The sequence below is a fragment of the Sardina pilchardus genome, chromosome 14 (assembly GCF_963854185.1).
Source record: "Sardina pilchardus chromosome 14, fSarPil1.1, whole genome shotgun sequence".
In the NCBI taxonomy this organism is placed as follows: Eukaryota; Metazoa; Chordata; class Actinopteri; order Clupeiformes; family Clupeidae; genus Sardina; species Sardina pilchardus.
The window spans coordinates 21,278,075-21,303,725 of record NC_085007.1 but is presented as its reverse complement, the minus strand read 5'-3'; the positions used below and the strand labels follow the sequence as shown (position 1 = coordinate 21,303,725).

The 25,651-nt window shown below is 44.0% G+C and overlaps 1 protein-coding gene across 2 annotated transcripts; it reads right to left on the bottom strand.

The window, feature by feature from the left end:
• Nucleotides 1-5,810: 5,810 nt before the first annotated feature.
• Nucleotides 5,811-25,517, bottom strand: LOC134100363 (calcium/calmodulin-dependent protein kinase kinase 2). Of its 2 annotated transcripts, XM_062553534.1 has the most exons (18): nt 25,414-25,517; nt 21,692-21,794; nt 20,626-21,333; nt 19,805-19,852; nt 18,885-18,938; nt 17,649-17,700; nt 17,191-17,324; nt 16,791-16,827; nt 16,578-16,599; nt 16,377-16,465; nt 15,332-15,531; nt 15,025-15,078; nt 13,771-13,844; nt 12,895-12,982; nt 11,100-11,231; nt 10,595-10,695; nt 10,055-10,105; nt 5,811-8,754 (listed from the first exon to the last, which is right to left on the bottom strand). In XM_062553534.1, exons 3-18 carry the CDS (start codon nt 21,274-21,276, stop codon nt 8,682-8,684), a joined length of 1,860 nt encoding a protein of 619 aa, XP_062409518.1. In that variant the 5' UTR covers nt 21,277-21,333; nt 21,692-21,794; nt 25,414-25,517; the 3' UTR covers nt 5,811-8,681. The 2 variants fall into 2 exon arrangements, with proteins under 2 accessions (XP_062409518.1, XP_062409520.1); XM_062553536.1 differs by lacking the exon at nt 10,055-10,105.
• Between the last annotated feature and the right edge of the window lie 134 nt (nt 25,518-25,651).

The window sequence follows — 25,651 nt, the reverse complement described above, 5'->3', positions numbered from 1 at the left end:
GACCAATGAGCGCGTTCCCTGCTGTTCCGCGCCTCTGGATACACTGAGCTAGGGGATAGATGTTAGATCAGTTGCCTTGGGAACGCATAAGGTGTATTTGCGCTATCAACAGATGTAGACAACTCAATTTAGAGCCATGTTGTATTGTGTTTTATCTATCGTGTCTAGGTTTTTGTTGATGCTGTCATTGGTAGTGGTGGTGGAGGTGGTGGTGGAATGAAGGTCTTGCGTGTGTTATGCTGATTTTGAGTAGTTGCTTGCTTGACATTTTGAAATAGGTTTAGTAAGTTAAAAAGAAAGGGGAAAAAACCTTGGTCAACCTATCACACAGACTTTAAAAAGAGACCTCAAATTTCTCTAATTGAAAATGTTCAATTAAAGAAAATGTGTTTACAATTTCAGAGCATGCAAAGTTTTTCATGCAGAAGTTACCAAAACTTCTTTGTTTGTCTAAAATGGTAATTGTAGATATGCATTTGCAATAAAAATAGACCATGCATAGCAAGCTAATTGTAAAAATGCATATCACAATTAGCCTACAGTCTATTTACTGCTGAGCTGAACAATTTCTAATTGCTTTGCAACATTTTGCCTGTTTGTTGAAATATGCTTTTATCAGGCCATTTGTCTTAAAACAAATATCTTGATAGTAGGTCATATGATCATGTGAAAGACAGATCAACACGTGTTCTTCCCATCAGCCATCCAAAATATGCCCTCTTTCTGGGCTGGAACACATACAAAAATGAAAGAAAACCTTTCACCGCATCACATTGCTGACTTCATTGTCAGAGGACCAAGCTTCTGGCAGTGCCAGTAGGCTTTGGGTGACATTTGCAAGGTTTTGCATGCCTTTTAGGTAACTAGATCACTAGTTTCAGACCAAAACTTGCATAGTGCTGCTTTACTTTAATGCATGTTCAAAAGCACTGTGTATGGACTTGGACTGAGCTACAACTCTCTCTAGTGGTGAATTCATGTAGTACATTGTTAGGAAAATCTTCCCAATATTATGACACAAGAACCACAGACAAGTAGTATAATTTTCAGTATACTCTGGCGCCAAGAGGAGAGACATAGAGAGGACTTGCTTTACCTCTCCGAAACAGTCTCTGAGCTCTTGGACGCAAAGAGGCTCTTTTATTAAAGAAAAGCAGAGAGCAAAACAAGTCAGCATGACCTTGGTCGAAACCTCCCTAAAATCCTCCTCTCGCTCATGTCCAGTTTCTTATCTGCAGGTGCATAGCGTTCCTGTGAGGTTCCCATGTGAAACTGTGAATAGCAACTTTGAACACACATATGAAAGTGTGGATTATAACTTTGACGCACACAAATGAAGTTCATAATGATAAATATATAAATTTCTTTGTCATTTCCCTCCTGTTTATCATTAGTAAACTTCACAATCATTTGTTCAATTGCTACATACTGTAGATTCAACCATAAATCAAATCAAAGCGTGTAGTAATTATTACCAACTCGAATAGCAAGTTTCAAACCTTTTGATGGAAGCGAAAACCTTAACGGAAAACCTCAGTCATGATTGATCTTAATTTGAGGAGAAAACCGTTGAAGGAAAAATTCTTCCATTACCCTGCTATAGCAGCGGCACTTGTGTACACAAGCAAAAGGAGAAAAACTCACCTTCTACTACACATATGTTTTTCCCAGCCCCATATTATCACAACAATCAAGCAAGCAAATTCACATCAACATTTTGATGGGCTATATGCAATGAGGGCTAATCCTCAAATAATCAAAGCTTAATACTGATAACACCTGTAGAGAGGCAAACTCCCCACCGGCACAGAACCATCTCTGAAAAAAACACAGTGGGAATCTTGTTCTAGGTTTAACAGTGGCATACAGTAAGGGGTCAATGTTACACTACACTTTATGTACTTCAAAGGGTGTGTCCCTGCACAAGGTTCACAGATCATGTTAATACCATTTTTATGTATTGTCATGTGGGATGAATTATAAGTCATCTTTGCCAGACTTCCCTTCACCTATACACAAGCTCTGTCCATGAGGAATTTTTACGGCTGTTAAACGGGAATGATAAGCAGATATTGGCATCAGAGAACACACATAGCACACATTATTCAAATCAACCAGCATTTGAGCATAACGATACCATGAATTTAAATGATACACATGTGTGATGTTGTAAGTGTGCACGTCCTCTGACAAAATCCATCTTTTGTTTCGGCTTTCTTTGTTGCTCAGCAAAAAGTCTTTGTTCAGTCCTTGTAACCAAAGTGTTAGCAAGGTGAGAGTGATAGCCACTCCCAGGACCATCCTCCACACTAAAAGTCTGTTATCTCAAGGCATCGTCACTAAGCTTAGGAGGATCCAAAATCTTCACCGACGTTGAGACGACTAGATTCTAAACCTCTAATCCCCTTTGCAGTCGGGCTTCCCCTCCTCAGCGGTTGACTGGAACCTTACAGTGAGAGAGATGCGTCCAGCGGTCCGGCCCTCTTCCTTCACTGCAGTGGGTGTAGATAGGATGATTCGGTGGGGTCCTTCCCAACGCGAGTCAGACCAGCACTTTTTCTTTATGACTTTGATGAACACCCAATCTTCTGGTTTCACTCTGGGATCCTGTGGAAAAACAGAGAGAGAGGGAGCAGTATCCGTGTCCACATATTCCTCCTGTTGAGACATGGCTCTGCCCATGACTCAAAATTGCTACCCATTTGTACATTGATTTCAGCAATGTGAGACGCAGCAAAGGCATATTGGCTGTCTGTGAATATTGTCACTTTCTTTTTGGCAAAAAGCTCACATGCTACCTGTGCAGAGCATGTGGCAGACAAAAGTTTAACTTCTAATTTAGCAGTTAGTCACTGCATAAGCTGCTTTGTTTACACCATATTTAATGTGTGGTTGTGATAACAATACTGTCATACGAGATAAGAATGTCATGTTAGTTTGTAACAGCAGTAGGGAGACGGCATGTGGGATTTTCACAGTGAATGGGTGAAAAAACACAACTTCAACAGAATTGAAATATCTAATTTAAATGTTCAGTTTAAATATGTAGGCTATCACTTTCTTAGTCATTTAAACACACATTAGCTCTAGTCTAGAAATTCTTCAAACATTTCTAGCTCTTCTCCTTCTCCACTTACTTCTCCTTCTCCACTTACTTAGTCACTTAGTCACTATCGTATCTTTGTTCTTTCTCATCTTTGGTGGCGCAGTCACGAGACCAATGCCCGCGACCCCCACACCTCAAACAGTTGTTGCTATCATCATCTTCATTTTCACAATCTCTCTGTTCTGACCCATTTCTGCCTTGTAACGCCATCACAAATGCTTCCCCTACTTTCTCTGAGTCTTTCTTTTCTCTTACTTTCTTTTTATTTTTCACTGTTTTCTCTGCATGTTTAGCATGTTCCATAAAATCTGGCAGTTCTGTAGTTCTGAAAGTAACAAAATGTTTCTCTATCCAGCCTTTTATCTCTGGTCTAAAACTTTGGAGTAATGCTTGTTTTAATTGCTGTCCATAAATTATCTTATCTTCTGCACTCCCTGACTTCAGGCCGTTATAGGCTTTAAAAACGTTTTCAAATCTGTCTCTAAACTTCCAGACATCTTCATCATCTTTCTGTGTGGTGGCGTGTATTTTGGTAATTGCAATGTTTTTTAAACACGTCTTTACATTAACCGTGGATTATTTTGACCCTCAGCCACGTCTGGCTTAAATGTTGGATTGGGCAGTTCTACCATTGGAAATGCCTCCACCGGAGGCGGCGGTGGGGGCCAATTTGGAGTTTTACCGTAATCATCATCATCGTCATACAGGTGCACTTCTGCATGGCATGATGATAATTTTGGTTTTAGTTTGCAAATTTGAATTTATTTTTCCATCGTAATAGCCAATTTTCAGTTCCTGGATGGACTCTAGCTATGAATTTGGCATCGCCTTTCAAAAGTTGTCCTTTATCTTGAGTATTCTCCATTTTGCACAAATAAGAGATTGTTCTGTGTCGTCCTCTTAGGGCAAACAACAAGCCTGGGAAGCGAGCTTCTAGACCTTAGTCCGGCTTCCCCTGGGTGTTTTATCTCTCACAGGCTCTGTTGTTCGTTTTAACTCACAGACAATCCCTTCACACACACTTCTCAGTCACACTCCTTCTTTGATAGCTTAGGTGGGACTTCAGGCCCCCCAGCTCAGGTGGGACTTCAGGCCCCCTGTTTTAAAGATAAACTAAGCGGCATCCATAGCCCCTTTACATCTGATAAACTAAGCGGCATCCATAGCCCCTTCAAGCGGCATCCATAGCCCCTTTACATCAGATAAACTAAGCGGCATCCATAGCCCCTTCAAGCGGCATCCATAGCCCCTTTACATCAGATAAACTAAGCGGCATCCATAGCCCCTTTAAGCGGCATCCATAGCCCCTTTACATCAGGCGGGACTGAAACCCCCCTGGAAAGTTTATCTAATTTTACAGCTGTATTAAGAGAACGGCAACTTAATGCGACTTTTCCCTTGGGAACGGCAACTTAATGCGACTTTTCCCTAGGCCTATGAAATTATACTCACACTGTTATGGTTCTGCTCTGTAGTTCGGAAGTCGTCAATCCAGTCTAGGAGCTGGTCGCCGTCGGCTGGCCTGCACGGAATTCACCGTATGGGGCTTTTCCACGGTTGTAGTCCGCGGGCTGCTGCAGTCTTCAACTTCCGACGATCAGTTCCAGAAAGGATATATTGACAACCGGCTTCGAAGGACCAAAGAATGTTAGGAAAATCTTCCCAATATTATGACACAAGAACCACAGACAAGTAGTATAATTTTCAGTATACTCTGGCGCCAAGAGGAGAGACATAGAGAGGACTTGCTTTACCTCTCCGAAACAGTCTCTGAGCTCTTGGACGCAAAGAGGCTCTTTTATTAAAGAAAAGCAGAGAGCAAAACAAGTCAGCATGACCTTGGTCGAAACCTCCCTAAAATCCTCCTCTCGCTCATGTCCAGTTTCTTATCTGCAGGTGCATAGCGTTCCTGTGAGGTTCCCATGTGAAACTGTGAATAGCAACTTTGAACACACATATGAAAGTGTGGATTATAACTTTGACGCACACAAATGAAGTTCATAATGATAAATATATAAATTTCTTTGTCATACATGTTTCCTCACTAGGCTTACTCACTGTTGAATATACAGTAACAACAAGCTTCTCACGATTTGGGAAATATTCTTGAAAGAAAGTATTTTGAGTCTTTTTTTGAGATTTCTACAATGCCTCTGTAATACCTCTTTTTCTTATAGTACGTCCAAATAGTACTTCTAGTATGTCCTACAAAGTATACGATTCCTATAATATTGTTCCTAAGATCACTATAATATTTTGTCCCAAATGCTATAAGATTCCTAAAGTTCTATTTTGTTAGGGACTGTTGACCACAGTGAAACTGTGATACTGAGTGTCTGTCTTAAGTTCAATAGCAGCTGGTCAAACAACCATCTTCTTGAAAAATAGGTCTACTGGTAATTAACTCTGTCTGACCATTTGAGAACCACAGGTCAGCTGCAGGATACTGTGAACCTCTGAGCTGTGAAATGTGAACTATGAATCAGGATGATTTGTTATTTGTCATCTCTATAAACATTAGAACACATCAGTAAGATGTTCCCAGAGTTCAAGTAGAGGGCAGTTATGTTAAGTAGTGACCCTACTCTACCCCACAAAGGCAAAAAAGCATGCCAGGTTCCGACAATTGGACAGCCTGGAAGCCAGCCTAAGTTTACCCCGCCCACAAAATTGGACAAAATCGAGGAGGCCACTGAGACATGGACAAGAGAAAGGCAACTTTAATTTATTCAAATATTAAACAGGATATAATATATCTGAAGTGATTAACCTTGAGATCATTGCAGATCTGATGAAGAGCTTAATCATGCTAGAAATTCAAATGTAATGTTTGAGATGGCATGCAATTAAGTGGTCATTTAGCTGTAAACTGTTCTCACTACAATGACTAAAACATGTTAGGCTAAGTGATATAAAACGGCAACATTTTCATAGCCCTTTGGGTGAAACTGGGCAGAAACCATGAACAAATAAGATTGAATTTAAAAATGTCATAAATACATTTATTTTACAGCATTCTGTCGGTTCCAAACCTTGTCAATCTCAAATCACTCTTGCAAGTGTTTGTAAAAACTCCATTGTGCATATAATGAATATTAATAACTAACAATACAGATCGATAATTTTGGTCATTGAATTGAAATGTTATCCTTCATAATGTATTTACTCGTACCATTTGAAATGGTTGTAGGGTTGTCATGCCTTCTTTAACTGATGCCATAATGTAATCGGCTGAATTTAATCTTGCAGGCCTATTTGACTGAGGTAGTTTTTTAAAACTGATGTGAATGTAATGTCAAAAGGTAAAGTTACCAAAGTTTTAGAACGTCATTCTTTATTTTTAGGAATGACACCATCAGAGACGTTCCAAATGAATTCCCCCCTGATAGTTTGTGTACATTTACTGTTAGATAATGCACCTGCGTATCTTACATATCCATGGTAACCAGCTTCCAGAAACACAGCTTTAAGTCCAACAGTGTCAACAACAAAAAAAGACAAAAAAAAAAAACATAATACAAAAAGAAAACACAACAGACTGTCAAAATCCAAAATTGCACCACAGAGTGAAATGTCTTATGCATAGTAATAAGTCTTAAAAAACACACAACGTACAAGTCAGAGAGATATTTCCAATACAGTGATGTAGCATGCAACAGGAGAAAAAGGTGTGTGTGTGTGTGTGTGTGTGTCCGGGGAGCAGGAGTTACAATATAAAAAAACAAACGGTTGAAGTCTGTGTCACTGCCTAGCAGACTCCAATCCCCTTTCATTATATACATTCAACACATAAAGTGCTGAAAGAACTTACAGTATGTGGAAGCATCAAAAGTGAGTGTTCTATATGCCTTTAAGATCTTCTCTAAATCAAGTGATTGTACTGTATCTACACTACGGAGTTCCTAAAACTACTCCTACACTAAGCAAGGGAGCAAGGGAGTTAAAGAAACCAAGCAAACTTGCCCATATCTGTATGGCACACTGAACATACTATATGGTATCTCAGTAGGCTTTGGGTTGATCAGGTTTTTTTAGTCAACACTACATGTGCTTGGACTTCATTCCTTACTCTAAAGCAGGCAATATCTGAAACTACTAAGCAAGCACACTACAGTGTGTGCCTACTTCCTCAATCTATCCATCTACACTTCTGCATTACCTAAGATACTGTAGTGATGACCTACGATAAAGGGTGTAAATATGAAATGTAAGGCATATAATTTGTTATCAGTCAAACCTTTAATAATTCATTACATGACGCCATGCATAGATTGCAAAAATGTATTGGAATTCCCTTAAGATCTGCAAACTAGGTAAAACAAATACGAAATTTTTGCTAGATCTCACACTGATGCACTTGGAAATGTACAAAAATATACTCTTTAGTGAGCTTTACACACAGAAGTATGCAAATCTGTGGTGGTCATGACTAACCTAAAACAACTGCATGTTGACGGCCAATGTTAATGCTCAACCTTTTGAACCGTGTTGGCAGTCTGAGATGAGCCAATGCCAGTCTTGTGAATGTGCATACACGATGTTAACTATTTTGGTTTGGGGCTTCAGTATCGTAAAAATGCTTCACAAAAATGCCATTGAAAATCTCCTCACAACACAGTACTATACTATCATGATTACCTGAATTTTCTCTCCTTCAAAAAAAGCAAACTGTACATTTTCTTTGTTTTAAAAAAAGACAATTAGTTTCTGGCAAATCTATTGCTCACCATGTCTTAACATTTGGGCACCAACAACACACTTCTGTGTTAAATCAATGCCATTCATTTTCAAATTGGATACTTCAACAAACCTTGTAAGGAAGTACAAGTTAGAAATTTGGATTAGCACATTTCTTTTTACATCACGTACACAAGTGACATATTTTTCCCTTTTTGGATAATTGTAAAGGAAGAAAAAAGACGACACTAGCCCTAGTTCGGGAGGATCACGGCCAGCTACCCTTAACGCTTCAGCACCGGGATGAATTTCACCGCTGTGCTGCATCAGAAGAAAACCAAAAAAAAAGTGCAATGTGAAGGTGCGGAAAGAAGGAAGGAAGGAGCAAGACCAAGAAGAGAAGAGAAGGAAAAAAACCCTTGATGTCACTGGCAGGCCCTGAGAGCAGAGGCCTGGTGTCGGAGGCTGCATGCTACTGCAGGTCTGTACACACATGCATGATGTGGCAGTGGCAACATGAACTGCAGAGACAGAGGGGAGTGAGTGTAGGAATGAGTGGAGGGGGGGGGTCTCTCTCTTAAAAAATCAATCCTACATCCAACACCCCCCCTCCTCCCCTCACACACACATACTGTACACCCACATAAACACCCTCAATGTGTAATTACATTAGTAACGCTCCATTACCGTGTGTGTTGCGTGTTGTGTGTGTGTGTGTGTGTGTGTGTGTGTGTACGTGTGTGTCCCACTGCTGCTCTTCACCATCTCTCTTCCCATCTCCTGCCAAACTGCAACATGGCGGCACTTCCACGTCCCACCCCTGTTTTTTCGTTTTACTCCTCGCCAGGGCGTCTCTGTCAGACCCAAGCCGGCACGCTGGCCGAGAGAGCCCCGCCGATCAGGACAGCACTTCGTCCTCGCCCACGAAGGGCAGCTCCATGCTTCGCATGCCCTCCCCGCTCTCTTGTTTCCTAGGAAACGGGACAAAGGGAAAAAAAAGCTCCAGTTAAATTAAGCATCACGTTCTTCCACGCGTCTGTCTGTCCATCTGATACTCCGGGGCTGACAGAGGTGGCTAGTTGCACTTACTGGACACAATCGTTATTTTAGAGGCATTACAGTGAATGGAAAAAGAGGGCAAGAAATTCAGCATCAGCATTCAGCCAGTCCTTAGTAGGCTAAGAGGAAAATAACACAACACACAACATGTGAGCATCATCATGTTCAGAACACATGACAGTGAAGACGTGATAGTTATTCACTGGCATGTGATTTGGGGGAGGGGGGGAGGGTGTAGAAGTCCTGCTGCATGCAAGAACATTTCCATGCTCTGTGACATTCCTCATCAATGATCAATGCAGGCACAAAAGCTCAAACTGCAATCCAGTGCACACTTGACTCTGAATATTACCAGAATGTGTGTGAGTGAGAGAGAGAGAGAGAGAGAGAGAGAGCTGAAGTGGGCGGCTATTAGTGCTAATAGGCAGCGTGGGCTCTCTTTCTCTCTGCCTCTCTCTCTCTATCTCTCTCTCTGTCTCTGCCTCTCTCTCTGTCTTTCTCTCTCTCTCTCTCTCTCACTTGACTCGTTCATGTGCACACTCATGCAGTCAGGATCTACAGGGGTGGCATAGTCCAATAGTAGCCAGGAGGCAAGGCACACACTGTCCAAGCAACTTGCAAAATATCAGTGTGACTGATTGACTTGCTGTTGAAATTCTTGATGTCTAGTGACTTCTCCATCAAGGTTCACTTACCTGTTTGATCCATCTCTTGGTAAGTGCTTTATAATTATCAGGCACTTACTTGGAGCAAACTCGCTACTTGGATTTTTTTTCACCCTACTGAACCATTTCTTCAAAGCATAAATGCAGTCAACTGAAACGCAAACCCTTAGCCTAGAAATTTAGACACACCCTAGCTTGCCAGGCTAGCAAACCCTGGCAATATGTCTGAATTTCAACAGGAAGGAATGCAACATGGATTTTTATGCCAGCAAAACACCACAAAGATCCAAGTTCGCATTAAGGCTGAGACTAAACTCTAGTAACCCTAGGCGAGCACACAATGCATAAAAGCACACAGTTTCTCTACTCATTAAAGCTTAACCAGACATCCCGAACATATCACGTTCAATGCAGTGCACACATTAATTCATTCAACTTATCCAGTGCATGTTACTGGTCAGATGCAATGGCCAGTGCATGTCACTGGTCAAATGCAGTGGCAGGCAGGCAGGCAGGCAGGTACCACCGAGGCCCAGTGGTCAGTTACCTGGAGTGACCATGAATGTAGCAGTATTTCAGACTGCCTGCTCTGCCTTTTCTGGAGAGTGTAACACAGGGAGGAGGGGGGGGAGAGACAGAGTGGGTTTTCAATGAGAACCATTAGAGAACTAATCAGCACCTCATTTACTTTCTAAATGTGCTATTATGGGATTATCAAACTGAATTGGATTTTATCACTTTTATTGTTCAAAGCCCTGGATACACAGCGAGCTTGTTTATTTATGCTCCGCTCGGAAAACACTGAAATATTCTTATGACAGCTGCAAGTGTTTCTTCCTCTCTGGATGCCAAAATATAGTGTATGGAGATTATTAACAGCTCATAGCCCTTTAATCTCATGGATTTTTATCCACAAATGGAGCAAAAATAGGATAAACAAGCTCAGACAACTTACTGGGGTGGCTGTGGTTTTATGTTTTGCCTTGCAGCATTATGCACCGAGAGCGTGTTAGTATGTTAGTGTGTGAGTGTGTGTGTGTGTGTGTGTGTGTGTGTGTGTGTTTGTCAGGGGTGTGAAGCCACTCACGTCAGCATGGGCCCAGGTGTGGACAAGCTTCTCTCCTCTCGGCGGCTCCAGTCAAACGGGTGGCCAAACGACCGCTTGCGTAGCATGGTCCTCACCAGGATCTACACAGAGTACAACAGAGGAGGAGAGGGAGAGGGAGAGGGAGAGACATAGACAGAGAGAGAGTGTGTGAGTTAGTGAGAGAGAGAAAAAGAGAGAGTGGGAGGGAGAGAGAAGGTTATGGACGGGAGGCTTTCTTGTACAAGTTAATAATTTCGGCCACTTATCAATGATCAGTGAAGAATGCATTGACTCTATCCCCTAATACACAGCTCTCTAGGCACTCACGGACGCACGCACGCACGTTTCTGTTCAAATCAGTCATAGGAACTGCAGTTAATGCAGCAATGACACAATATGTTAGCGCTTTTTATCCTCTGATACACAGTGTCTCCCAGGTGAGCGTACACACACACACACACACACACACACACACACACACACACACACACACACACACACTCACCACGGTGGCCAGGCTGGGGATGTGCTTGACAGAGTTCTCTACTTCCTCCTCCGTCACCTCGATAAGGGAGCAACAGTTGTCATCCTCCGGAGGGAGGGGCTCGGCACCGTGCCGCGTCACCCACGGGTGCACCTGAAGAAGCACCACACACACACACACACACGTAACACAAACACACACACACACACACACACACACACACACACACACACACACACACACACACACACACACACACACACACAGACACACAAACACACACAAACAGAGGTGTTTAGTGAGCACAGGCAACAGCAGCCACAATTACTTACAGTGAAACACCTAACCACCCATACGAATGCAGGGGACAACTTACTAGCCTACTAGTTAGGGAATCTGACTTTCCTACTGGTAGGAAAATGTGGGTCAGGGGAGTGACTAAATCTAATTGAACAATATCAAAGAAATGCGTTTTCTGCGGATGCATACAAAGGGACTTCAAATAAGCACCTTGCACTGCACTCGCTGCTAGATAGCGCAGGGTTGAGTTAATGGCCCAAAGATTTGCTCAATGTAAAATAGTGCACAGTGGTCAAAGATAAACATAGCCTCTAACTATAAGGTCAAACTGTGTCCTCATTTTGCTGAATTTGTCCTCACGTTTGTCCTCACAACTAGTCCTCCTTTCCATAGTCTGGTTGGTCCCTATTTCAATGTATTTCCGCACAGAAATACTTGCGTAAAAAATAGGCGTCTAGCTGGGTTGCCGTTGCAGCGCGGTTTGAGCCACCCCTGAGGCACGGATATGATGGAGGAAGTGTGGCTGCTCTAACCTGTTATCAGGGGTGCTAAATTAGAATAGGCCTATGAGCAGAAATTGGGGGGTGTCCTCATTTTGGCCAACCTGTCCTCCTTTTTTTCAGAGTCTGGCTGGTGGTCACACTATTTCTGCTATTTTAAAGTACACATTTAGCCTCCACTTCTCCTTTTAAACACAAATAATGAATGTCAACTGGTCTTTTCGATGTACTTTTGCACAGAAAGGCTCGCATAAAGCGAAATTAAAAAGTCATCCCTTCTATTCTTTAGCTGGGTCAAGGTTGCAGTGCGAGAGCCTGAGAGACCTATAATTATTTCAGAATGTATTGTATACACATTCGTATACAAGCCTTTCAATAGGATACCAAATATGACTATTTAAACACAATATCCCATCCTCATCAGAACTTTTCAATACGCTAAATATTAGAAAACATTTTTGCATTGTGTTTGCAAAAACAAAACTTTAAAACATCTGTACTGCATACATTGTGTTGTAAAATCATGTGTTACACCAGCAGTAGTTTACTATTACTGAATGACAGGGAAATGGGAGATTGTATGTAGTATGCTAATTTATTAATCCCATCCCCCAACATCTTTGTGTATTTATTAAGTGGTGATATTTAACATATTTGTGTCATTTAGAGAAAATACAATAGCGAAGTCATTGGATTGGATGACAAGCGACATGACACAAACACGACAAACAGAACACTGCCTGGGCCTGGGGTTTTAAAGGGAGAATGATTTTTGCAATCTCATGCTTATACTACAAAACCAACCCCCATGTCCAACAATTCTCATGCCCCTTTATAGGACAATAAAGACTCTATCTATCTATTTTCCTCTCACCCATAAAAAAAATGATCCGGGATTTGTTCGCAATTAATTAGAGAATGCAAACATATTGTGTGCTGAATTAACCCACTTAGCATGACACAGAGGGACAGAAACAGTGTCCAATTCTGTCCTACAAGTGTCCTCTTTGTCCTACCTTCATTTGTGGCACTGTTATTCTGGTCTCAGGATTCTTGTCCAGCATCTTAAGGAGCAGATCCTTCAGATCATCCGACACGTCTGCACTGTAAAGACAGTCAAGGACACTCAAATCAGGGAGGGCTCATTACAAGAGCCATAAACAAGTGGAGGACAACACAATGTACATACCACCGTCTTTATTATTTTGAAATGACGATCATCTCTTCAACATATGAATGCATTTAACAACTTCGGTCATGGGGTCACTGTGAACACGGCTGTCTTTTCCTTTTTCATCTCATACAGCTCATGCGTCATTTGTCGTTTCTCAACACTGTTAACCCCCTACTGATTATGAGGAACGCCTGTCTTCTCCCTCTCATCTATAGCTCTCATGCGTCATTTGTCATTTCTCAACACTGTTAACCCCTACTGGCTGAGGAACGCCTGTCTTCTCCCTCTCATCTATAGCTCTCATGCATCATTTGTCATTTCTCAACACCGTTGAGCCCCTACTGGCTGTGAGGAACGCCTATCTGTTCCTTCTCATCTATAGCCCTCACAGTTCACCCCACTGAAGGTTTGCAGACAGACACCGGCGCCGACACGAGTGCGGAACACTCCGCTTTCGACTTTCAATTATGTACAGTAGACAACATTATATTCTCCACACACCAGCAAAGAGTTAGACGCCGCTGGTGTGCGGGGTTACACTGAGAATAATGGGGTTTCATGTCGTACACTTAGGTCGGCGCCGGTGTGCGCAACGCTCGACTGTGCGAATGAGATTGTGTGCATGATAATGTGTTATGCATAAAAGATGGATGTGGCTGTGTGAGACATTGGAGTGCATCCGGAGTGAATGGGTGGGAAAATCAAGGCGGAGACTCACTGCTCGGGCAATTCCACAGGCTGGGTTTTGATCTTCTGATGGAGGCTGAGGATTCGCTCGTCCATGAAGGGACACTGGAAGAGAGAGAAGGGTGAGTTTGTGTGTGTGTGTGTGTGTGTGTGCAAAATGAGAAAACACATTGAAAACACAAACATACTCTTTTTTTTCTGAGACGGACAATGACAGCAGATGGCAATAAACATGGGCGGTGAAAATATTTCCTCTCAAATCAGTTTGATCCAAATAGTTTCTGTGTAGTCTGTTTTAGTTCTGAATAGAACAACTAATGTGTTGCTTCGCCATTTAAAGAGAGAGAAAAAAACATCAGATTCCAAACCAATCCTCTTATCCACACATCCTGCATCTGTCACACTCCAATCCTTATAATGTTTCTCTCTCATGCAGAAAAAGAACACAAACAGGGTCATTAAACCACTGATCAAACTAAAAATGAAAACACAACAACTGAACCTAACCTGCGCTGTGCGGTCAATCTGTAGGTGTGAACAGAGGCAGACATCCGGGGTTCAAAAAGTCCTGCCAAGTATTTGATCCGGACGTTTAGTAAACCAGCTTAATCCTGATTAGCAACCAGGTAGATCAGATAATTAGTTATCTGATCAATGCACAGGTAGAAAGAATATATGGCAGGACTTTTACTTTCTGGAACTGAGATGTCCACCTCTGGGTGTGAGTAAATCTTTGTGACTTGAGTGACTTTTTGAATTGAGTGACTCGAGTGAAGATACTGTAGAGTGATAGAGAGAGCACAATGCACTTTTACATGTAACTCTCTTGTGTAATCTTAAAAAGGAGAATGCAAATAGCTGGGATGAACAAAACTATCGATCTTAAAATGATCTATCTAAATCTTACATTTTTTATGTCAATGAACTTAATCTTCACACATTTCTCTTAGGATGGCACAATGCTTGTGTACTCAATTTGTTTGTGCGTGTGTGTGTGTGTGCTTGCAATGTAATGTTTGTACTCCATTTGTGTGTGTGCGCGCGTGTGTGTGTGTGTGTGTGTGTATGTGCGTGCGCATGTGTGCGTGCGTGCGTGTGTAATGTAATGTTTGTACTCCATTTGTGTGTGTGTGTGTGTGTGTGTGTGTATATGTATGTGTGTGTGTGTGTGTGTGTGTGTGTGTGTGTGTGTGTGTGTGTGTGTGTGTGTGTGTGTGCGTGCATGCGTGTCTGTGTGTGTTTATGTTTGTTTAGTCTCTGTTGTGCGTGGAATACAGAGACTTACCACTCCAAAGACAAAGCAGTACAGGGTGACCCCCATTGCCCACACATCCAAAGCCTGAGTAAACAAACAAACAAACAAACAAACAAACACACACACCAGAGGGACAGGATCAGCGTCATCTCCACACACTATCTGCAGCTCAAGGGCACAATTATCCCTCACCACAACAGCCCGTTTCCAATCATTTTCAGAGAGATTTACATGGCTAACAACACTACGACCTACAACACAATTCATTAACATATCTGAAAAAAAAACAGAGAGATATGGGCTCTGGAGCTCACAGCGTGGGGGAAAACCATCCCACCTTTCCGGAGAAGTTCTTGCGGGTCTCGGACAGCGTCTCGGGAGCAAGGAAAGCCGGCGTTCCCACTGTGCTGGTCAGCAGCGCATCGGTGCCCTCAAACTGATTGCTCACGCCGAAGTCCGCGATCTTTATGTGGCCACCTTCACCCACCAGCAGGTTGGAGGGTTTGACGTCGCGATGGATGATCTTTTGGTAATGCACTGGGGAGAATGATAACAGAAACATTCATTATCATTAACATGCAGAATCACTTGTGGAATGCTTTTTAAACCCATATTATATGTTAAACCCATGTATATTAAAACGACCAAAAAACATCGAAATAAAATGTTGTTGCTTTTAGGCCCTGTGTCCACCAATCGCATTTTTTGCGCCGACGGCGACCATTTTCAATATAAAGTCTATGTAGCCCAACGTTCACAGCGCTGAGCACCCTCGGTGGAAAAGAGCTCTCGGCGCTGACGTTTTTTACCGCAGCGCTCAGACCGCTCAAAGTTGAAATCTGTGCGACTTTTAGAACAGCGCCGGGCTCGTCAATGTCACTTCTCGTTATAAACCGTCTCCGGTTTTGGTAACTTAGCAACAATAAACACTTCTCGAAGCGCAGAGGAAAGCGTTTTTTTACGCTCTCAGTGTAAAAAACGCGATTGGTGGACACAGCAGCTTACCGTTGCTTTTTTTGCTTTTACCCACATTTATGTTTATCCTGAGAGTCAGTTTCAATGATAGAGGATATATGCAAGTATACATTTCAAAGGTCAAATCAATGGAACATGAGGGGGGTGGAGATTCTATGGAAGGTGTTTTTCCTGGTGCCAACTGAAGGGCCTCCGAGTGACAAGAGAAGGAAATGAGAACTGAAGAGCCCTTAAGGCGGCCTACACTTCAGCCAATGAATTCAGCAGAGAAAAAGGCTGTTGCCGGATGAGAGAGAGAGAGAGAGAGAGAGAGAGAGTGTGAGAGAGAGAGAGAGAGAGAGAGTGCGAACAGTGTGTAGAGGAAATTAAACAGGTGGTAGAAACGGTTGGAGTGGAGCTCCACTCACAATACTCAATCCCCCTCAGCAGGTCCTGGAAGTAGAATCGCGCTTGGTCCTCATTCAAGGGCTTATCTGTGGGCACCTCCATCACTGCACTAAACGCAAAGACACACATACACACACACATATTTTAGAAAAGGACATGTATGCAAAATACAGTGAAATACAGTATGTTTAAAGTACAACACTGAGCGAATTCTTACTCACCCTTGTTTAACCAGTTCAAACACTGCGAACAGAACACATCATGGATTAGTATAATCATGTAATTTACTTTGTATTTTCTTTAGTAATAGGACATAGTATGTTTGGTATGTTCCATACATGATCTCATATTGTCATGTATGGAACATACTGTATATATTGGTCTGAAGATATGACTATGTGTGTGTGTTTATGCAATTGTGTGGAACTTGTTACCCATGTACAGATGATCTTCACCAGGGTCATCCAAGACCTTTACAAATAAACATGAGAACCTCAGAACATCATACAGGCTATACACAAAACAACAACCATGAAAAGCTGAGAATCTCACACACACACACACACACACTCACACACTCACACACTCACACACTCACACACTCACACACTCACACACTCACACACTCACACACACACACACACACACACACACACACACACACACACACACACACACACACACAGGCTATATACAAAACAACAACCATGACAAGCTGAGAATGGCAGACTCTCTCTCTCTCCATGTTAAAATGTACCGCAACATACAACATACTCTCTCTCTCTCTCTCTCTCTTTTTCTCTCTCTCTCTCTCTATGTTAAAATGTGCCGCACCTCCACCAGTTTGACCACGTTGGGGTGGTCCAGCTTTTTTAAGATGGCGATCTCCTGGTAGACCCTCTCCAGGGGTCCTTTGGGCTGCGGAGGACCCTCGGGGGCCCCTTTGGCACCACGTGGGGGCGGACGACCTGTGACACCCAGAAGCCATCAGGGAAGGAAGGAGAAGCGAGGGAAAATTGCAGGTGGGGGTTCGGAGTGGATTAAGGCGAGAGAAGATAGTCGGAGAGAGAGGGAGGGGACAGAGTGACAGCAGAGCCGAAAAACAGATGATGGAGTTAAAAGGATAGACATTCCGAGAAAAAAAAGAGGGAGAGAGGATGAGTGTTGGTTATTCAGCTGGCTCTGATTGAGTAAAGCACACATAGAAACACATGCGCGCACACACACACACACACACACACACACACACACACACCCTGCTGGGCCCTCCATCTGCTTTCAGACACACTTACGTGGGAAACCAGCCTGTCTCATCAGCCGCTTTTTGGATAGGACTTTCATCGCCTGCAGAAGACAGAGAGCAAGACGAGGGGAGGGAGTGGATTAAAAACAAAGAGATAGGGAAGGAGAGAGAGAGAGAGAGAGAGAGAGAGAGAGAGAGAGCGAGAGAGAGAGAGAGAGAGAGAGGGAGGGAGATGGGTGGGGGAAATCCAATGTCATGAAGAGTGCAAAGACATGCAAAGCCTTCCGTAGCCTTTATTTAGGCAAAACCAACAGACCATTTAAGACTCGGTACAATTCTGGTGCAATTCTGGTCCACTGATGTTTTTACACCACATAAAAATAGAATATAATTTCCCCTAAAAGGCACAGTCCGGTGAATACAAAAAATTACTATTGTATACATATAGCTCAACCATGTATTTCTATTTTTTAAGTTGGAGAGAAATTGCAAATATCTGGAGAGATATTTGCAATGCATAATCCTGAATTACATCAGTAACCATAAATCTGGAATATTTACCCGCGTTGTTCAGACTTCTCACGGCTTGAGTATTTTTGCCCACCAGAGGCCGCCAAAGACTATATATAACTATTTCTAGTTTTCTATTTCACTTTTCAGTAAAGTTATTATGCCTGTACTAAATATTTTCTATGCTTTTAAAAGGTTATTTGTTAGGTGAAAGATGACTACCGCAATTTTCCAACTATTTCTCGCGGCTTATACACTGATTTTGCAAAATTTCCTCAGCTATGAGGTTAATACACACAGGGGCAGTTAAAATGGTATTAATGTGGCCAATACACAGGTAATTACTGTATGTAATGTAAAATTCAAGCCAAATACGGTGCTTAAGGAGGTTATTTTTGCAAAGAATTACATGTTTTTATTTTGATTTTGAAAAATTAGAAACATTCTACTTACACTCCAGATTGTGAACACCACATTGTGATAGTTTGACATTGAGAGATTGACTCGAGACAGGCATAATTTAAATCCCCTATTTCCTAATCCTTAGGGAAACTGTACAGCTACAGATACAATATGGATATATATCGAATTTTTCTCTCCTTTTTGGAGGGGGGGGGGCGTTGACTTTTTAAGTACACATCAGTGGTTTAACAGGATCAGAGAAAAGGGAGGTGATTGTAGGGATGATGGCTGTGGGATGGAGATTCTGTTACATATGAGAGAAGAGAAGGAGAGAGATACAGGAAGGCAGGCAGGCAGAGAAATTGGCACTCACGTAGTAGGTGTTGTCGTCTTCATTATACGCCAGCTTGACAACTCCGTAGGAGCCCTTGTTCCAGAAACAAAGACATGAAACGAGTCAGAAGAGATCTGGCAGCTGTTTGGCAATTGTTCTGTCACTGACACACACACACACACACACACACACACACACACACATACTCACATCCACACACACCTCTGTGCTTTCTGCATTATTAGCATTCTAATTATCATATTTCTAAAGACTGGGAAAACTCAATTTTCATACATTTCATAGCCATTTGAAATTACTCTCTCTCCCACACACACACACACACATACCCTCTAACTCTTTCACTCGCGTGCATGCACACACACACACACACACACACACACACACACACACACACACACACACACACACACACACACACACACACACACACACACACACACACACACACACACACACACACACACACACACACACACACACACACACACACACACACACACAGCAGTGGCAGCTGGGAGAACAGACTGGAGGTGCAGCAGGGGGCTTCGGCCCACAGGCTCAGGGTGGAGAGGCAGGGAGGGAGCAGGAATCTCCCAAACTGCTCCAGCAGACCTCCTCCTCTGCGCATACCCCCCCCCCCCCCCCCCCCCAACACACACACACACACACTCCCCTTCACCCCGCTCCAATGCACCCTCTCATCCTCAGTGACACGCTAGCTAGCGGCTATTTCTTGCCTAAACTCTTCGTTTAAAAGCTCGGCTCTGTTCGCCTTGACTTAGCTCTACAGACACACAGGGGGTGGGGGTGGGGGTGGGGGGTGGATGGTGGGGATGTCAGAAGGGAAGACGAGGACAAAGATGACTGTACTCTAGGAGCGCTTTCAGACGTCACTCGGTAGTGTCGGGTTAAATCACAGACAGACGCGGTGCCAGTACCTTTCCGATCTCGTCCTTCAGCTTGTACTGGTTGAGCTGAACACAGTCCTGCGGAAAGACAACACAAATGTGGTACCAACAAAAAAAGACACCCAAAAATAATCAAACTAACAGTCGACTAACAATAAATAGTAATAATAAATGTCTAAAATCTCTACCGGATGCAAAGTTCATATAAAAACAAATGTAGAGATGAATGGCCCATTACAGGGTTCTACTGTAGTATACAGACCCACTTCAAGAAATAGTATGGCCAATTACATAAAGGCACGTTGTGTAATCCTATTATCTAACTACTATCTTCTGCCAGGGAGAGGATCTACACACAGCTGATCTACTACTGTACACACATCTCTTGAATCTCTATCACACAGAAGTCCTAACTGCAATCTCACCTCTGGTTCATTCTCTCTCAGTTAGCAGCCTTCATGATAAAGAGTGGGGAACAATGACATATTTCAGTATCATTCTGTAATTGTTTTACAGCCTTAACGGGTTTGTTATGGAAATCTGGATATTGTGTTCAGCTATATTCAATATATTTGTCCTTCAATACATTCATTTCTTATTGAGGTATGGCCAACTGTATATATCTAAGTGGTAGTAGCTCATCTAGACTAGTCTAACCTGGCTTAAGCTGAAAATGAAGTGAACTCTACTATAGGTCTGTTAGGGTGTGCTGTCTCCTAAATGTCACCTCTTTTGGATGCGACCGAGCTGTCTCTGTGTGTAGCCGGTGTGCCGTTTGTATTGTCCTGACCCATATCATGCTATGTGAGAAGAGTGTATTAACGTCATGATGGGTAATCCCTGGTCTGTACCTGCAGGTCAGTGATGGACACCCGGTGGGACTCGACGGTGGGGCGGCGGGGCAGGCGCGGGGACGAATGCGGCGAGGTGATGGGCGAGTAGGGCAGCGACGGGTAGATGTAGCGGCCGTTGATGCCGGGCGAGCCGCACGGCGAGGACAGCGTCTGCGAGCGCTCCTGCAGCGACAGCTTCCTGTCCGACAGGTGCAGGCGCCCGCGCGTCTCCTGCGGCTCGGGGAAGAGCGCCTCGGGACGGCCCACCGCGTGCGACAAGAGGTCGCACGAGGCCATCCGGAACGGCGGCACGGACCCCCCCGCCGCTGACCCCGGCAGGTCGGGCGTCTCCGAGCTGTCCATGTCCTCCGGTTCGTCCTCGTCGTCGCCGCCCATCCTGTCCTCGGACGGCCCGCTGGGCTCGTACTCGGTCACCACGATGAGCGACTCCATGTGCACCGGCGGCGGGTGGTGGGCAGGGGGCGCTACTGAGCAGCTGCACAGCAGGTCGGGCAGAGGCTGAGGAGGAGGGGGCTGCTGCTGGGCAGACGCGAGCGGCGCGTGAGGGGCAGTCGGGGACGCCAGGGGAGACGGGGCATGGTTGCCACTGGCGCCGCCGGCAGTGGCCGGCGAATCAGAAGCGGGCCAGGAGGAGACACAGGGAAACATGGCGTCCTAACCAAAAGCCCTGAGGCTGCCCCTCCATCAGGAACTCACTGGGCCAAACTGTGAAAGAAAGACAGAAAGAAAGAAAGAAAGAGACAGAGAGAAAGGAAGACAGAAAGAAAGAATGAAAGAAAGAACCAGCAGACAAACAGAAAGAAAAACAGAAAGAACTTCAACTTCAAATTTTCACACAGGCACAAATCTCACACACACTCCCACAGCTGGCACATCAAAGGGCACAGAATAAATGTAACTGCACATGCACCGTTACATCACGACTACACACACACACACTCACAGACACTCACACAAACAGTCTCTCACACACACACGCACACACAAACACATTTTAAATGAGTTCACAACGCCTACATAGAGCAAGCTAATCTTCCCAAGGATCTCTGTGGTGCTTTTTTACCTTGCCTTCTGCATATGGCCCAGCCTTGAGCCGTGCAGCGGTGGCCGTGGGCTGTTATCGCGCCGCGTTTGGGAAGAAGACAGCGTGTGGGTGCTGTGTGGGCCTGAGAGATACAGAAAAAATAAAGACCTTGCTGGAAGAACAGACACATTCATCACTCCACAAGCCACCAAGCAGCAGGGATGGAGCGGGCAGGCCTACACACTCACACACACACCCCCTCCTCCTCCCGCTCCACCTCCTCCAACCATGGCCTCGTTTCAGCACTCCTCCTCTCCGAGGCTATCCTTTCTTTCTTTCTTTTTCTCTCTCTCCATGTCGTCCTCGATCCTTTTAAACCAACCTCTGTTTTCTCTATCTTCTATCTCTCTCTCTCTCTCTCTCTCTCTCTCTCGGAGTCTCTTCTTTCATTATACACCACTTTCTCAGTCCTCTCTTTCCATCTTTCTCACTTTCTATTTCTTGAATTCTTTCTCCCTCGTCAAGCCTCCCACATAGAGGAGAGTGAGTGAATGGCTGTCTCAGCTCACCCAGCAACACCCCCCACCAACACCACCACCACCACCACCACCACCGATCATCAGTCCTCACAGCTTGTACGCTTGACTTGTTTGAACTAAGTCTGGACGTTCTCATGACCCCGTCGAGAGCCCCTACCCCAAAACGCCTACACACTTAACACACCCCCTTCCTCACCACTGAATCATACACAGACACAGACACGACACAAAAACAGACAAACACACACACACACACACACACACACACACACACACACACACACACACACACACACACACACACACACAATCCAGGTGGCAATGCCCCCCCGCCGCCAGGCAAACACGTTATGCAAGACAGACTAAAAACTCTGCAGAAGCGACACTGAATAAAGCAACAACCCCCCATCCTTAGAGTCAGTCGTGGCTGTGTCTTCACAGACATGACAGTGTAGCCTAGTTTAGGCTGATGAGGGCCCCTACAGCCCACACACACACACACACACACACACTCCCCCCGCAGTGTGTCCCAACCCAGAGTGTGTGGAAAGCCACAGAGCCGAGGCAGCAGGAGTGAGGAGAGGGAACAGGGAAGGAAAAGACTAATGAGGACATGCCAGTAATTGAGACCTTTTTTGGCTTCCTCTAATATTGACCCAGAGGCACAGAGCTCTCTACAAGGTCAGGCCATAAGATATCTGTCCGGGGGAGAATTAGGTGGCAACCCTTCTGACTGCACTACCAATGTGGAAAGTTTGTGTTTTTATTGTTATTATTTAAATTATATGCATTCAGAAGTGCAAAACTTGCCAATATTTGAGATCTCATATATGCATATTCATAACAACAGCAAACAAGTTTTTCCAACATGCATCAGGGACCTTACTCCCATGTCTGACATAAGCTTTACGTGGCATCCCTGACCTCCAGGATACGGTCCAGGCGTACCCTTTCCACTCAGGTTCCTGGCCCTGCTACCCATGTGCTGACTCCACAGCCAGACCAAAAAAAAAAAACCCACAACAATCTCGAGATGAGAAACTGCAGGCCTGGCTGAGAATTCTTTCAGTGAGGTCTGTTCGTCGCTCTCCCACACACCCCTCTTCTTTCTTGCTCTAGCTCTCACTCCTTTCAAACCAAAACACAATCCTCTATGGACAACGCAACCTACACTGCCTGCTGTCCTGCTTGTACTCAATCCTGTTCTCTCTCTTCCCTCGCTCTTATTTATCACAATGGTAGTTGTGATAAATAAGAGTAAAGGAATTGGGGACATGTACTGTGTAAGATGCGGGACAAGACATAGCCAAACGCCGTAGCTTCCCAAGTGAGCTATTTTAATCTGTGAGCAGTTGCTTTCTCTGCCTGACCTAGTTTGATCTTTGATGGATGGCATGGCACAGTGTGCAACTATTTCAGTTAGAATGCACAAAATATGAACGCGTAATCCTTGCTCAAGATCACTCCATACTTAGCCAACAAAAACACTCCTCCATCTTACACACACACACACACACACAGAGCGAGAGAGATATTTATGCCAGGAAGAGAGGGGGGACTGACTGTCGCTCAGTAATATTACAAAAGTTAGACATGCAAAGGCCTTGCAGATTACAGAAAACAATAACAAACACATCTGTACTGATCTAGGGGTATGTGTGGGAGTGTTTGTGTGGACGTGCTTGGGTGGGCATCATAAAACCCTGAACCCAGCCTAAAGCCCTGATGACAATGACAGTAGTGATCAAGACCTCCAATTAAGCACTGTGGGCCTGCCCACCATGGCTTCCAATCTTGCCCCAGAAACAAAACAGATGCTGCTGTGCTCCAGATGCCAGCGGTTTAGCATATACAGTAGACGCCATCACGTGACTAAGCTTCCCTCGTACAGTGAGATAGGCGAGGCAGGGTGGGGGTGGTATCGGGATAGATAGTGTGGGAAAGCAGTGAGATAGGCGAGGCAGGGTGGGGGTGGTATCGGGATAGATAGTGTGGGAAAGGGTGGGGGTCTCAGGGCAGTGGGCCTAATACGTGCGTAAAGGCAGACCATGGCACCATCTGGAGCTGAGGAATCTTCTGAACATTTGCATTAAATGAGACACGCACAGGCTTCTGATATGCGTCAGAATGACAAACAGGGAAACACTGCCATACAAGTCAATGTGAGCAGTAGGCTCAAGAGTAAAACAGTAGGTATAAAGAGAAATAATAATCGGGCGACAATTCATTAATTCAGTCAGTTAGTTACCTCAATTTAAAACACACCTGAAAAACTATCAATATGCTATTGGCAACAGCGCACACTCGCGCCACAGACAAGAAAGACAGTTCTCTGGCACAGGAAAATTCATTGTTAATCAAGGGGCTTTACAAATCGTGACTGCAACCAGTGATATAAGACGGAACCCGGGATGAGATTTATTCTACGCTGAATCTGAGGGACTTGGACGTTAACACTGAAAACAAGCATTCAACGCCGAGACACCATTTTAGATGGTACCCAGATGAGGAAATACTGTCGATGACCCGTTTCTGTCAGTCGCCAAGTAAGGAAAACACATGGGACCCTAGGACCTGACGGACACATCAACAATGTCGTACAGTATAGGTTTCGAACATCAAAACAATCAGCATTTCCTACATTTTTTAGTAGTTTCGATTTGATTATGAAATATAGACTATGCGATCTCATATTTGCGAAAGCAAACCAAATTCATTAATTATGCAATATCATACTACTAAACGCAACATAAGGGCCTCACATTCACAATCTGAAATCACACAACCAAAGGTTTGGTACCAGTAGATGCAATCCTTAGCACCACCGACAATATTCCCCAGCAGACTGGGTTGCATCAGCAGCTTGCTGTACGAAGGCAATGTTTCTATCTTACTTGAATCGCCAAGATAAGTCACCCCCATTTCCGCACATTGGACTCGGCAACTTGCTATTGTTGTATGGTAATATTAGTACGCTGTTGGAGGATATCTAGACTAAAACATTTCGATAAGGGGCAAAACTACCACATTTTATCATGTGATGTGCCCAGCCTACGTTAATGTTAGTTCCACATGTCAAACGCGTATTGGAGCCCAATGTAGCGACGACTGTTTCGCCTACGCGTTACAAACCAGACTGTGCAGCTTTAACAAAACGACTAGACACAAAATAGCGTGGCAATTTGACATTGTTGTTATCCTAAATTATAATAATAATGTTACCTTGTTGGCATACCCGTGTACCCGTCAAAGCTGCGTGTTTCTATCGTTCTACTTCGCAGGGTAGCTTGTGCCTTGTAGATGTCCGTACAGGGAGAATGGGAGAAGCAGCACTTCTCTGATAGGCTGCATGCATCATGAAACCAAACCAATCCTGCTCGACGTAACACAGCCTCTTGCACCAGTGGATGATACGGACTGGGAAGACTATCTCAGGGTTGCATCTTTGTATGTAAGCGAC